General features: G+C 41.4%; 1 protein-coding gene across 4 annotated transcripts; it reads left to right on the top strand.

Moving 5' to 3' along the window:
- Positions 1-585: 585 nt before the first annotated feature.
- On the top strand, positions 586-13,667 carry hnrpkl (heterogeneous nuclear ribonucleoprotein K, like). Of its 4 annotated transcripts, none has more exons than XM_078956151.1 (15): positions 586-609; positions 3,721-3,791; positions 4,286-4,383; positions 4,469-4,525; positions 5,462-5,505; positions 6,683-6,755; positions 7,114-7,227; positions 7,757-7,885; positions 7,957-8,261; positions 8,434-8,487; positions 8,630-8,666; positions 9,396-9,411; positions 11,655-11,722; positions 11,815-11,984; positions 12,454-13,667. In XM_078956151.1, the coding sequence occupies exons 2-15, from the start codon at positions 3,725-3,727 to the stop codon at positions 12,482-12,484; spliced, it is 1,263 nt and encodes a 420-aa protein (XP_078812277.1). In that variant the 5' UTR covers positions 586-609; positions 3,721-3,724; the 3' UTR covers positions 12,485-13,667. The 4 variants fall into 4 exon arrangements, with proteins under 4 accessions (XP_078812277.1, XP_023816639.1, XP_023816640.1 ...); XM_023960871.2 differs by lacking the exon at positions 586-609 and adding an exon at positions 1,461-1,760; XM_023960872.2 differs by lacking the exon at positions 586-609 and adding an exon at positions 1,473-1,760 and having other exon boundaries at positions 3,649-3,791.
- The last annotated feature ends 159 nt before the right edge of the window (positions 13,668-13,826 follow it).

Here is a 13,826-nt window from a genome sequence, read left to right as displayed (position 1 = left end):
GACGCACAAGACGGGGTGCATCTATGAAAAATAATTACCTATACTATGTCTGCAAACTTCAAATAGGTCTCACTTCAAAAACTGCCTGTAAAACTGATGGCCCTCTCTGTTTTTAGCACTAAATCCGCAATCATTTCCCTTTTTCTTCCACTTTTTGCACACATTGGTGCAGACCCCCCCCCCCCCCCCAATGAGTCTTATTTTATTTATTTTTCTACTTTATTATCCAAATGACCTCGTTTTGCTCCTACTTTCCAATCTTCCGAAAGTTGAAAAACATGCTATCAAAAACATTTTGATTCCTTCATGTCCCTCATGATAAAGAGGCAGCCATGGACACATGATCTATGACACAGTCTGGATGCTTTAGTGTCGCCATGGTGACTTGCTTTTTTACAAATAGCACGGACAATGTCAAGTGTTGCCATGGTTGCAGATGAAAATATGTACGCAGGCTTTTTTTCATGAGAAACATCAAGAACTGAATTATATCGGTCTCCATGGTAACCTCAGAGCAAAGTAGAGGGGGGGGGGGGTCTTTATTTTGCAAGATATCCTTATATCTGAGGGACCATGCATGACACAACATGTGAGGAAATAGCCCTAAAGGTAAATGTGTATAATTCAGTCTGCATGAGATTGGAGGGGATGGATCAGAATAAAAAAAAAAGTTTTTGGTCTTAGGGTGTTTCCTGAAGCTGCAGAGAAAAAAATAGTTTAATTTTCAGGTATAGGGTCAGGACAAACTTGTTGTTTTTGCCACTGCTGCAATGTCTGAGCTCTTGCACCAGTTGGTGGCAGAGTTGACCTGAACTTTGCTTTTTCATTTCACCATTTTTCAAGAAATGCTCTGGTTGATGTTGAACATTTTTCTTAATTTGTAACCAAATTCTAAATCTAGCTCAATTTTAGATGTGGTGCTTAAAATAGTAGTAATGATCAAGTCAATGCTGTTTAAACTGTGAATGTTTCACATTTTAAGTCAGCTTCATAAAAATCTTTTATCAGTGCAATCATCCTTATCTATAGAACATGTAATATGATATTTGTGTAAATATGACACATTTTCACAACACTGAGCATTGTTGCTTTTGATAAATCAATAAAAAAACTTTTATTAGATTCAATATTTTGTAAATTCTCTGAACCAGTTTAATGTAAAATTGATGAATTCAGGTTATGGGTTTATTATTATTATTATTTTTATTGTTTAATTCAGGTAATGGGTTTATTATTATTATTATTTTTATTGTTTAACCAATTAATTCGTGGTTCTTTATTCGAAAACACTAGGAAGATTATTAATCAATCGTTCGGTCCTTTTAGTTGTTTAGGTTGTTTTTATTGACAACCAAACCTTAAAATATTCCACTTTGGGGGGTTGCTGGTTAGCTTTAACTAACCTGATAGCATGAACTCGTGACAAAAAAAAAAACAAATATCCCTCAGCAGCTGCTGCGCGCAGAATCTGCGCCTCCGGAGGGGCGGGGCTTCAGGAAATCTGACGTGCGTGCCTGAGGAACCGAGGAACACAAATACCAGAATTAAACAAAACGATCAACTAATTGCCCTAATCGGGCATTACAGGTTTAGCTTTCTGTTTTTATCTTAATTTAACCCCGCCCGTCTGAGCTAGCTTGACGAAGCTCACGCGAGCCTCCGTTTGGAGAAAAAGTCCAGCGCGAGCTCATCCACAGAGCGATCATTTCTGTTGGGCGAGGCGACCGTTGAGGATCGCAGTGAACGTGGTTTTGCTGCAGGTCTGTTCCCCAGTTGTTGTTGTTTTCCCAGCCTTCGTATATACAGCCACATTAGTGGGCGCGTTAGGCGACTAAAAACACATCGACGTTGCTCGGCTAGCAGAGGGCGGCTGTGTTGGTAATGTCCAGAAACGGCTGTTTAGCTAGCGCAACGTGGACTCTCGCTGCAAGGCATATTAGCTTAGCCGTTAGCATGAAAAGTAATGTTTGCATCAGTAGTGCCAACTAATGTCCGCTTGTGCACATTCTAAAACATCACTCCTCTGTGTATCTTAATGCACAGTTACTCTAATACTATACAACACATGTATTTTTGCGTAAAATTTTTCTAATATTGCGGGGGGAAGCTCAGCTGTTGTGTTTTTTCGTGGCTAAGTCCTTCCATTAGCTTAAGTGCTGTCACCAGAGCACGCGCCCGCGGTGGCGGCTACACTGAAAGCCAGCGTAGTTTGTTTTTTCCTTCTTTAATTCTTTCAGTTTTAGCAAGTAAAGGTCTTCTTTGAAGTAGCTAGAGTTGCTTTAGGAGTTTAGGAAGCAGAATTCCAAAGAGTTGGTAAATATTCAGCCGCATACAGAAATGTTATCTTCTGAGAAGTTGATTTAGTATTAGGTATTCTGTGGCACACATAATATGAAAATAAATTCAGATGACTACAGTGCTGCAAAGGCTAAACTAAAAAACAAACACAACTACAATAAATCTTCAGAGTATATATAAATACCATACCAATTATATTTCTAATTTAAACTAAATGTTGAACAGAATCCTGAAACAGAGAAACAACACAAAGCAACATAGCTGTCGAAAACACACACGTGTGTATTAGTGATCAATTTCCAGAAAAATCCTTATTTTATGCCATAGTTTATTGTTCATACTTGGTATTGTCAAAAAAGGTGGACATGTCAACAGTGTCAAACAACACCACATAAGACGAGTCAATAATTGATTTGATATTTACGTAGAATTTGCTGTATCGATTCATGAAATTCAAAGATTTCTTAAAATAAATAAATAAAACAAAGTAAATTCACTGTTGTACTAAAATAAAGTTTCACTTTTGTTCAGTTAAAATCTGTCTGTATGTGAATACGATCACAACCAAATCCAAATAAAAGTGGGCTTGAAATAGAAACTTGGCAAATTATCCTGGTTTGCAAGAGGGTGGAAATTAAATTGATTTGTGTTCCTGTGAATCACAATAGAACAAATTAATTGCCTTTTGCAGTGATACTCAGTCTTTCATGTAACTGTCATCATTTCTGCAGCCGGATGGATTGCTGCTTCAGTCATAAACCACAAAAAACTGTTGACCATGACGGCATTTGGCCGTCATGTCATTCCTTTATATTTCATGAAATCATCTCAAAAGTTCAATTGATGCTGCAAACAATGAAAAATGATTTTCTAATAGCCCTCATACTCATAGGGATGTTGTACCTAAGATAGTAAGCAGCACTTTCTATATTTGCTGCAGAAGCAGGGGCAGAGCTAAAGGGGGCCTGGGGGGAGGCAGCAGGCCCCCAGCAAAAAGCTTTGCCTCTTCAATTTTTTAGTCAACATTAATATCCTTATTGACAAAAAACTTCTTAAAGCAGTAGTACAAGTTCCTCAGCTACATTAATCGCTGTCATAATAATAACAATAACTAATAAAGTTAAAATTTGTATTTTTGATCTTTTTATCTGTAATGGTCTTCCACGCTGCTGTTCTCATTTGCCCCCCTTCTGACCCTCTATATAAATTGTTCTGGCTCCGCCTCTGTGCAGAAGATATATTGAAAATGTGAAATACTGACAAAATAATTGACACAATGGTATCTTGTGGCGTTATCTTGGCAAATCTATGTGTAAATGTGTTTTTAGATTTTTCTTTTCTTTTTTGAAGGTGCTGATGATGATGTCACTCCGTCTTCTTTAGCCAATCCAGGTAAAGGAAGCCGTTTGCTTTGTGCTGCAGGTGGATGACTATGGAAATGAAAGTCAAACAGGAGGACAAAGACGTTACATTCAGCATCTCTGACACTAATGGTAAGACAATTATCTTAAGATCATCAAACTAAAGGAGTTTTCAGAAGAAAATCAGTTGTTGAATTAAAAACCAAGTATTTGTGGTTCTACTCAAATGACTAGAGGCGCTTGCTCTGTGGCCGTTTGTTCAAGAGGGATGGAAGGGGCTGTTCCTGGCTAGCATTCCGTTGCATGTGGACATGTCAGATGGTTGAAGATTCTCCTTCAGCATACTGCTGTTCTGTAGCGTCTGAGCAGACCTGCCCATGTTTTAATCCAGGAAGGGGACATGTGAGCGCTGGAACTTTTCCAGATTGAACTTGGCTGCTGAATCAAATCTTATCCGTCGGTGGATGAGGATGCTGATAATTGGGTTTTATTTATGTATTTATTTGGATTTACAGATTGTTTGGTTGCATTTTCAAAGGAATATTCCAAAAATCTGTTTGTAATTGTTGAGATTTGTGCTCTCCCAGTCCAGCTCCAGATGTGATCTGCTTTGAATTTTCTGTCAGGTAAACGCCCTGCTGAGGACATGGATGAGGAGCAGGCCTTCAAACGTTCCCGCAACGCAGATGAGATGGTGGAGCTGCGTGTGCTGCTTCAGAGCAAAGTAAGAAAAAAGGGGCACATTTGTCACGATTTTTTTTTTCTCCCCCCTTTGCTGTTGATCAAAGCTTCTTCTGATTCTTTCACAGAATGCAGGGGCTGTTATTGGAAAGGGTGGAAAGAACATAAAAGCACTGCGCACAGACGTGAGTAAACAGATCAAAATCTGCAATTATGTCCGTATTTTGAAGTGAATTAGACCACTGCGCTCCATGTTACAGGTCTTGCATAGATCATGTTGCCCCTAAATTTTGTTTATCATTAAGGGGGGAAAAAATCACCCCTAAAAAAACCCTTTGGTTATATTGTAATCATTCAACCCCCACAAAAACAGGCCCAGATACATTTTCATAACTATTTTTTTGGACTATAAGTATCTCTAGTGTATAAGTTGCAGCAGCCAAAACATGCATTAAAAAAGAAGAAAAACTTGTAGACAAGAAGGGACATTTCATCTTGAAAGGCAAATCGCAATAACGCCATAAATACCAATAATAGACTTTATGGACGCTTCACTACCGGAACACATTGATGCTTATTTAGCTTCATGAAACATCAGAGGAATCTGGAATATTAGTGCAACAATCAATCAGATAACCATAGCAGAAATTTTTTTTATGTCACTTCAAATCACAAAATGCCTGAAAGCCTGACATGTGTACTGCTCCCGCCTGCTTATTTAACTTATCTGTGTCCAGGTCACGCTTCCTGTTCTTCACTCAGCCCAGTTTCTCTCATTCCCTTGTAGGACAAAGAGCAGCGTGTATTCAATTAAAACTGTATTCCTTCTCCCCCTCTTCCCTCTCCTTTACCTCTTTATGTTTCACTTTTATTTTGTTTATTTTGTGTATCCTTTTTGCCACCTACCTCCGTTGCCCACGTACTGGATCAACATGCCCCTCCTGCGTTACCTTGACGTTGGCCCAACCTCCGCCCGCCCCCGAACTCCCGCCACTCCCGGTTGGCCCCCGCCCATAAACCGTGCCCTTCCTTATTTGGGCATCTAACTTGAACACGATGTGATTGAATGCCCCCCCGCCCAATGCCAACCTCCACCACCATCACCATGTTGGCCCATGCAGTACAATGCCAGTGTATCAGTCCCAGACAGCAGTGGCCCAGAGCGGTATGTCCCACCAGTTATTGCCTCACTGCTTGATTAGAAGAGTGAAACACATGTCTTTGATAACCTGCCTTCTGTTTCATTTTTTAACATTTTTATATACATGACAGTATACCCCCCACCCCCACCCCAAACACCCCCTCCACTTGTAAAAGCCGTCTATTGTTGCTTTTGATTTGACTGTCCGTGTTCAGCAATGAGTTGCATTTCTGTCATTCCAGCTGACCCTCCTCACAGGGTTTCAGTGTTTTTGCATTTGGCTCCACAGCCCCGCCTTCCTGTGGCGTCTTGATTTTACCTCGAAACCTGTGGAAAGCAAACGTCTTTGTCTTGCTCTGTCCTTTTGCGACCTACCGGAACCCCCCACCCCCACCCCCACCCCTCTTATCCTCCACTTTCCTCACTGTTTTCCACATCCCATGGTCTTTGAGGCGCTAGTCCTCACCTTGCTCTTCCACCTCAGTAGTGTCGTCTCATCTTCATCGCCTCTGTTAAATTCCTGTAAGGCTACATCTGATGTGCCAACCGAACCTCTCATACCCCCCCCACCCCACCCCCCTCCAGTCCGCTCCTGTGCCACACAGTAGTGGGCAATCTCGCCCCTCCCACTATCCAACCCTTCACATTTCCTACTTCACCTCAACCCGTCTGCTGTAACTGTTTCCTACTGCCCCCACCCCGTTACCTGTGCGCTCTAGCCCCTCCCCTCTCCTCACTCCTTCCTCAGCCCGTTGTCACTGTGAGACGGTGTGCTGGTGGCACAGTTGTCATGGCAAACCAGTTTTAATCTACAACCCCCCCCCCCTCCATCTTGCTGGTGGTGGGATGGTTAAAAAAAAGATCTCGTCCGCTCTTACAGCCCCCCCCCCCCCTTTACCCCAACTTTATCGCCACTCCCATGCCAGTTTAAGTCGTTAAAATCTGCCCGTCTTCTCATTTGACAGGATTTTTAGATTTCAGTGCATGTTTCCTGTTCAGTAGATAAGTGTTGGGTAAAGGTAATAATTTTGTCTAGCTCTCTTTACTTTTCCTTTTTTTTTCTTTTAGTTTGAAACTTTTCACGAGTCTGTCGGTTACTTTTTACTGGACGGCTTCTCATACAGTTTTAATCGAGTGTTGCTGTCCGCTCTGGTCTGTGACCCCCGGTAATGACCTGCTTCTCTTTTGGCGACATCGACAGAATCCTCAGCGTGAGCGCCGGCATCGATACTATTGGAGACATTTTGCTGAAAATCATACCAACTCTAGAAGAGGTAAGTGTTCATGAGTAATGTGTGAATGGAGTCCAGAAGGCAACCTTTTGGGCAGTTAGTCAGACTGGAACCCTTTAAAACCACAGCTTTAGCTCCAGTGTTGACATTCTTTTGGCTACTGGAACTCGTCAAACGTTTACGCAATCGCTGGTGTCATTTCTGGTGTTAAAGGGTTTAAATCATGGGGTCTAGTTCTCTTAAAAGTATCCAAAATTATTTACATTTTCACATTGATTTTTTTCTGAATGGTTATATGGTTTTGTCCTCTTTAATTTATTGATGTGTATGTAATTGATCTGAAGGTGTTTTGATCGTTAAAGAGGCTGTACTGACTGTACTGATCTGCCGCTGCCTGTAGTACCAACATTACAGTGGGATCGACTTCGACTGTGAGCTTCGTCTGTTGATCCACCAGAGCTTGGCAGGTGGAATCATTGGGGTGAAAGGCGCCAAGATCAAGGAACTGAGAGAGGTGGGACATTTTTGCTAAAACTATTCCAACCAAAGCTTTTGCAAAAAAAGGAAAGAAATGTTTGAGCCAACCATTCGGCCTGACGTTCTTTGAGCCCTACATTATATAATAAAAAGCACAAACCAACTGTATTTCACACACACACACACACACAAAAAAAACTCCATTCGTCCTGGCAACTCTTGCTGTCAACTTTTTATCATTTACAGTTAACATTTTAGAAAAGAGCTACAAAGTGTCACAGAAAGGTCAGTGTTGCCACAGGTTTACAATGTCTTATAACAGAATTTAGCCAATCCCAATCAAGAAATCACACTCAGTTTTTAGAAAGTGCTGGGAATCCACGGGCAGGTTGAAATGTGAATGCGGGCTCCATTTGGCCCACATGCTGGACTTTGGACATGCCTGCTCTATGCTGACCTGATAACGATGTTTCTAATACATGCAATTTGTTGAAAAGGTTGTTTCCTGTGTACATGCACTTGTCTTCATCCATGAGGGTGTACGATTGTGACGTGTCTGTGCTCAGAACACCCAGACCACCATCAAGTTGTTCCAGGAGTGCTGCCCACACTCCACTGACAGAGTTGTCCTGGTGGGAGGAAAGCCAGAACGTGTGGTTGAATGCATCAAAGTGATCTTGGAGCTGGTGTCTGAGGTGGGTTTACAGAAAGCTGGCCTCCTGTTTTTGGAAATGTCTTCCTCAGTCTTTTATTCTTCCGTTTCCAGACAACCATCAAAGGTCGTTCCCAGCCGTACGACCCCAACTTCTACGATGAGACGTACGATTACGGCGGCTTCACCATGCTCTTCGAGGATAGGGGGAGGCGGCCCATGGGCGGGTTCCCCATTCGCGTGCGGGGCGGGTTCGAGCGCCTGCCCCCGCCGCGCGGCAGCAGACCCCCACCCCTCTCTAGACGGGATTACGACGACTTGAGTCCCCGCAGAGGTCCCCCACCGCCACTAAGCAGAGGGATACGGGGTGGCAGCCGGGCACGCAACCTGCCTCTTCCTCCACCACCGCCGCCAAGAGGGTAAGGAGGGGGGGGCCTCCAGTGGATGCTAGTCTATGTGAGGCGGGGCTTTTCGGGAAAAATCCTCTGAGAATTTGTAGTCCAGAACTAAAACCAAATGTTTTCTACCTAGTAGAAAAATCCCCAGGTTAGACGTGAAGCTCTTCCATTTGCTCTTTGTCACTGTTTGCAGAGGAGACAGGTTCTCTCATGGCAGCTATCATAGCAGCTTGGATGACAGACCAAGGTGAGAAGTATCACTCGATTTTCTTTTCAAGTCAAAGGAGTGAAAGCTGCTCGCTGGCAGAATTTCCCGCTTTGAGTCCCGTCACAGGTCACGAGTTTAAGAGTCCTCTAGAAAAACTATTAACGCCAGCCTTTTCTTGCAGTGACAGGAGAAGCCGGGGAGACCGTTACGACAGCATGGTGAGTGCCGTCAGCTTCACGTCTTCCGTGTGCAGAGCTGCAGGGACACAGCATTTCAAAATCACAGTTTTGCATTTTCTCTTTTTCTGAAGGTAATGCAAGCACAGAGGTTTTGGCATAGCTTTTCCCTGTGTATGCACACTCATGTGGGCCTGTTGTTGCCTGGCAACAGTTGTCTCCTTGGTTACTTACAGAGCAGCCGAGTACGTAGTCCAGAGATTCACCAGGCTAGCAAATGAACATGAGCTGAAACCGAAAAGAAAGAAGAAATCCTAAAAACGTTCCCCGCAGGTTTTTAGCTGCGAGATAATTGTTTCCATAAAAAAGTGGAAAAAAAGATTTTCATAGATGACAATCCTGAAAATATACTGTGAAGATGACCCAGAAAACAGATGTTCATGCTGTTTTATTTAACTTTAAATGCAGACATGTTTTATTTGTAGAGTTTTTTTAGACTAATAAATGAAATCTGTTGCCCTTTCAACATTTTTCACGGTCTGAATAAATATAAAAAAAAATTTAATCAATTTATTCTCGTGGACTAGCAAGTTTTCCAACCTCACGATGATGTTTCCAAATGCATTCAAATGTAGCTTGTTAGAATTCTCCTGTTGAATCTTAAGCTATGCATGTCGTTCACCACTGTAAAGAAAATAGGATCTAAAGCTCGTTTTAGTTGTAATTTCTAACTGATGCTTCTGTTTCTTCCCCTGTCAACCGATCTGACAGAGTGGAGACCGATATGGTGAGTATTTCTGTTTTTTCTCTCATTAAACTCTGGGTCAGTCAACTTTAGGGAAGTTGGATTTTGTCCCATCAGAACAGTTGTATCTTACTTACCAATCTTAGTTTGACTGGCAAATGTTTGTTTATTAATTAAGAATATAAAAAGTGCTTCTAAAATTGACATTATGTTCAATATGTAAATGGATTTCATAGCTAAAATATCTTCTTTAAAGATTAAACTTAAGTTTTGTTTGTTCTTTTTAAACATAATCTATATTTATTGTTGCTAATACTTTTATTTCTCACAGATGGTGTCATTTCAGTCATCTGTCATGGTGTCTTATTTTCTTCTAAAAAATTTTTTTTAGAAAAACTGTTTTGGCTTAGAAGAAGAAGAAAAACAATAAGTGGTAGTAAAATCATCTTTTGATCTATTTCCAAAGTCTTCCCTGTGGTCTTTTAATTACGATGACGCCATTTTTAGCCAAAATCAAAAAACCTGTGTTGTTTCTGCAGAGCGGCAGAAGCGGGGAGCAACCCCGGCCCCTCTTCCCCTCCCCGTTCCTGAGAACTTAAAGCAGGGAGCTTTATATCACAAATACTCTTTTCTTTCAAACGTCATTTTGTCTTCTGCTCCTAATTCCCAACAATGTAAAAAAAGAAATGACCAGAAAAGCAATTTTGAGCGTAATATACATAATATGTATGCTAATCGTCAGAAAAATGCCACAAGAAGATGGTAAAAACACCAGAAATACTGGAGTGGGTCTTTAAATAGTTTTAAGATGATCAAAATTATAATGCAGAACATTTCTTTAGTTTAGTGCATGACGTGCGTCTTGCTTTAGTCTGCTGCCAGTATAGAGTTGATATAATGAGCAGCCTAAACTAATTCTAAACGATGCTTTAAATTAACTGCTACATGTTGTAATCCACACACGTGTTCATTTGACAGTGAGTCCAAACGCTGAGTTTACCCAAAAGTAACGTTTGGAGTTCAACTAAAATGTAATCGGCTCAGTCCTAGTTTTGTGGCTTAGCTTGTCCTGCTGCCTCATGAACATTTAAGGTTTGATCAAAACTCGTCTTGATAACTGTAACAGCGAGGTTTTTTGGTCTAAAGGCGTCTGTCCTTCACCAGTTTGAGCTTTCACAGAAAAAAAACAAGAAAGCTCTGACTGTGTCCAAATTGAAGTGCTGCATCCTTCAACGGCCACGGCGGCCTTCCCGGGCGCCGTTGGTCGGGTCCTTCCTCGAGCAGGCAGACCGGATATTGACGGCTGTGAATTTGGACAAGTCTAGCCTTTAGATAATTCCAGCTGTTACATCGGCGAATGTCCTGTCGCCTAGCAACCATGATTCCCGAACAGAGAGGAGAAGTGAACCAGGCATGGAGCTCAAACTTTTCCTGGTTTATTTGATCCAACTGTTAATCTTGGAGGTGTAATTATAAAAAGGTGTAATTATCTCCAACTCCTGGTCCCGCTTCACAGTCAGCCAAAATCTCGGGGTTCGGCCGCAATGCATCTTGGGAATGGACAGCATAAAAGGATACACCAGACCAATCATTGAAATCAGGAAAAAGAAGGCTGTATAGGCCGTATTTGAAGGAGTCGTTGAATTCAGACAGCACTAGTGGCGGCGATGTGACGCAAGCAGCCTACAAATGCAGCCCAGGAAGATCCAAGGCCTCAAATTTGGACACAGACTCTGACTCTTCTGTTATTGTAGCAGCTGATGACGGGTCCTCATCCTCATCTGGACTCACTTTAACCTCAGGGTTTTATTCAGCTCACACTCCATGCTGCTAATGTTTCACCACACTGACACAAACTTAGCTCCATAACTAAGAACAACAAATTCAAGAGATATGTGGAAAAGACAGAAAGTAAAAAATTGTTTTACTTCTAAAAATGTTTACTCTTTAAAAACAAAATTTTTGTCCTGACCAAGAAGTCTACTTCTTTTTTAGAAAGGTATGACAGTTATTTTCTAATTTGTAGTGTTTGTGTATTATCTGATTCTTGAAGCTGTTTCTTTGGGACATTCTTGGCTTAATTCTTGTTACCAATTCTTTTTTCTTCTTTTACCTGTAGTGTTTTTTTCTTTCTTTGTTTTCTGATGCAGTTTTTCTTCCCGTAGTCCCTCCAGGTTGGTGTATCTAGATGGCTTTACACTGTCCCAAACGCTTGATTTCCTGGCCGTAAAACAGTTTGAAAGTCAAAGAGGACGTTCCCATGAAGTTGTTTTTCTCCCTGTCAGGTGGTAGAGGCTCATACAGCGATATTGGAGGCCCAGTCATCACAACACAAGTCACCATCCCAAAAGATGTGAGTACCACGTGACTGAAAATGAACACCGTCACAGAGGAAAACGCCACTAACGCTGTCTCTCCGCTCTGGGGTGGTGGGGGTCTGTGCAGCTGGCGGGCTCCATCATCGGTAAGGGCGGACAGAGGATCAAGCAGATCCGTCATGAGTCCGGAGCATCCATCAAGATCGACGAACCACTAGAGGGCTCTGAGGACCGTATCATCACCATCACGGGGACACAGGACCAGATCCAGAACGCCCAGTACTTGCTGCAGAACAGGCACGTGCTTCCCACTTCTCAAAGGTTGCAGTGCTGCAGCAGAGAGCCGATCACTCTGTTGGATGCAAGGAGGCAACTTCTCACAATTTACTCCAGTGTTTTAAACCACAATACTTTTGATATTTGTCTGTTTGGTGGATTTATTCACAGAGGACCATCACCCTGGACTGTTAAAAATAATCTATTTAGGTTTCAGCGATTTTTGTCACAATCTCTAAAGAAGTTAGAAGATAAATCTGAATTCTGCCTTCAGGTTCACTTTTGATACTGCTAAACCATGGAGCTGGCATTGAGGCGCTGCTTCCTGCAGGCGTAATGTCCTTCACTGACCTGCTCTTTGTCAGTCAAACACCTCACACCTCGCTTCAGTCTGACAAATGACTTGATGTTTACAGGATGGAGCATGGTGCTCTGCAGGCCAGCATCACGTTTTTCATGAATTTGAATGGACTTTGTTGTCTCGTTTCAGTGTGAGGCAGTACTCCGGTCGCTTCTTCTAGAAAGCAAACGGGAGGATGTGAAGAAGAGTGACGCCTTCTCCTTCCTCTATTCAGAGCCAACATTCCTCTGCTTTTAGTGGATGTCCCTCCTCCCCTTCAGTCACCTGTGTATACGTCACAGTTTTTAACTCTCTGAAAATCCGTTTTTGTGCTGGTGTGACTATTTTGGTTTTTCCTAAGACTCTCATGCCATCTCTGGACTCATCTGTTGATGTTCAAAGCGAGCCCTGGACCTTTTCTCCCACATTACGGAGCAGCATGCAGAATGTAATTATTTTCTTCAGAACATTTTGTGGTACCCCTCTCCCCTTTTTATTTTGTTTTTGGAAAGATATTTTAACCAAGATGCATGTTTATAGAAAAGTTGGGTTCCTTTTTTTTCCCAGTATAAAGTGTTCATTTGCAAGAAAAAGTTCAAGTAAAGTACTTTTGTCAAAATTAGATTATTTTTTTGGACAATTTGTTACTAAAATACTGGTCAGTTCGAGTGTTACCCTGGAAACATGGACTGTGTACCATGTTTGCTTTGATTTAGGATTGCTAACTCAATATTTAAAATATTATCTGCCTTTACAGTTGTAAAAGGATGCAGTAGTAGAAAAACCATTGAGCAGTCTGAAACACCTTTTTTAATACTTGCCTTATTTTTGTATTCAAAACAGATTGAAACAGACGCTGGGGTCAGCACAGATTTGTTAATATTAGCAAATCTTTTTTTTTCTTTTAAAGAAAAAAACGTGTCTAGAGGTTGTTGGCAGAACAGTGGTCCAACCCCAGCTATCAAATCGGCAGGACTGTAACATAATGGATATTCAATGTGCTCCTGACTCTTTGCCACTGTGTTGTCATGACATATAATCAGACTAGCTGGTTCCAGTGCTTTAGTGCCAGCTAAAATCATTTTAGATTTTTCTTTGAAAGTTTAAATAAACGCACCAGACTGTTAAGGCAAGAAGGTTTAAAAAAAAAATGTACAAAGTGTGTATATATTTTCATGAAAGCTGTAGTTTTGTGAGTTGTTAGATTGGCCCACATGACTTGAACCTTTTGTGAAACAGCAAAAGGCCAGCATGGAAGTAATTATTATTATTATTATTTTTTGCCTCTCTTTGTACGGTGGCCTCGTGCTTTCAGTATAACAGAACCATAAATTGAAATAAAATAATTGCAAAACGACATAAAACTTTTCTTTTTATAACACAATACAGCAATGGGAAGAAATGCGTTGCTAGAAATTGTAATATTCAAGTTCTTGCTTGTTTCTTTAGTGTGAAATTCTCTAAAATGTATGTTTTCTTTAATATATTTTCATCATTTTATTTTTTTCCCTTTTAGGAACTTT

The sequence above is a fragment of the Oryzias latipes genome, chromosome 12 (genome assembly GCF_053564925.1).
Source record: "Oryzias latipes strain Hd-rR chromosome 12, Olatipes_Hd-rR_3.1".
Lineage (NCBI taxonomy): Eukaryota > Metazoa > Chordata > Actinopteri > Beloniformes > Adrianichthyidae > Oryzias > Oryzias latipes.
Note: the sequence above shows the minus strand (reverse complement) of the source record. Positions and strands in the feature narration are given on the sequence as shown.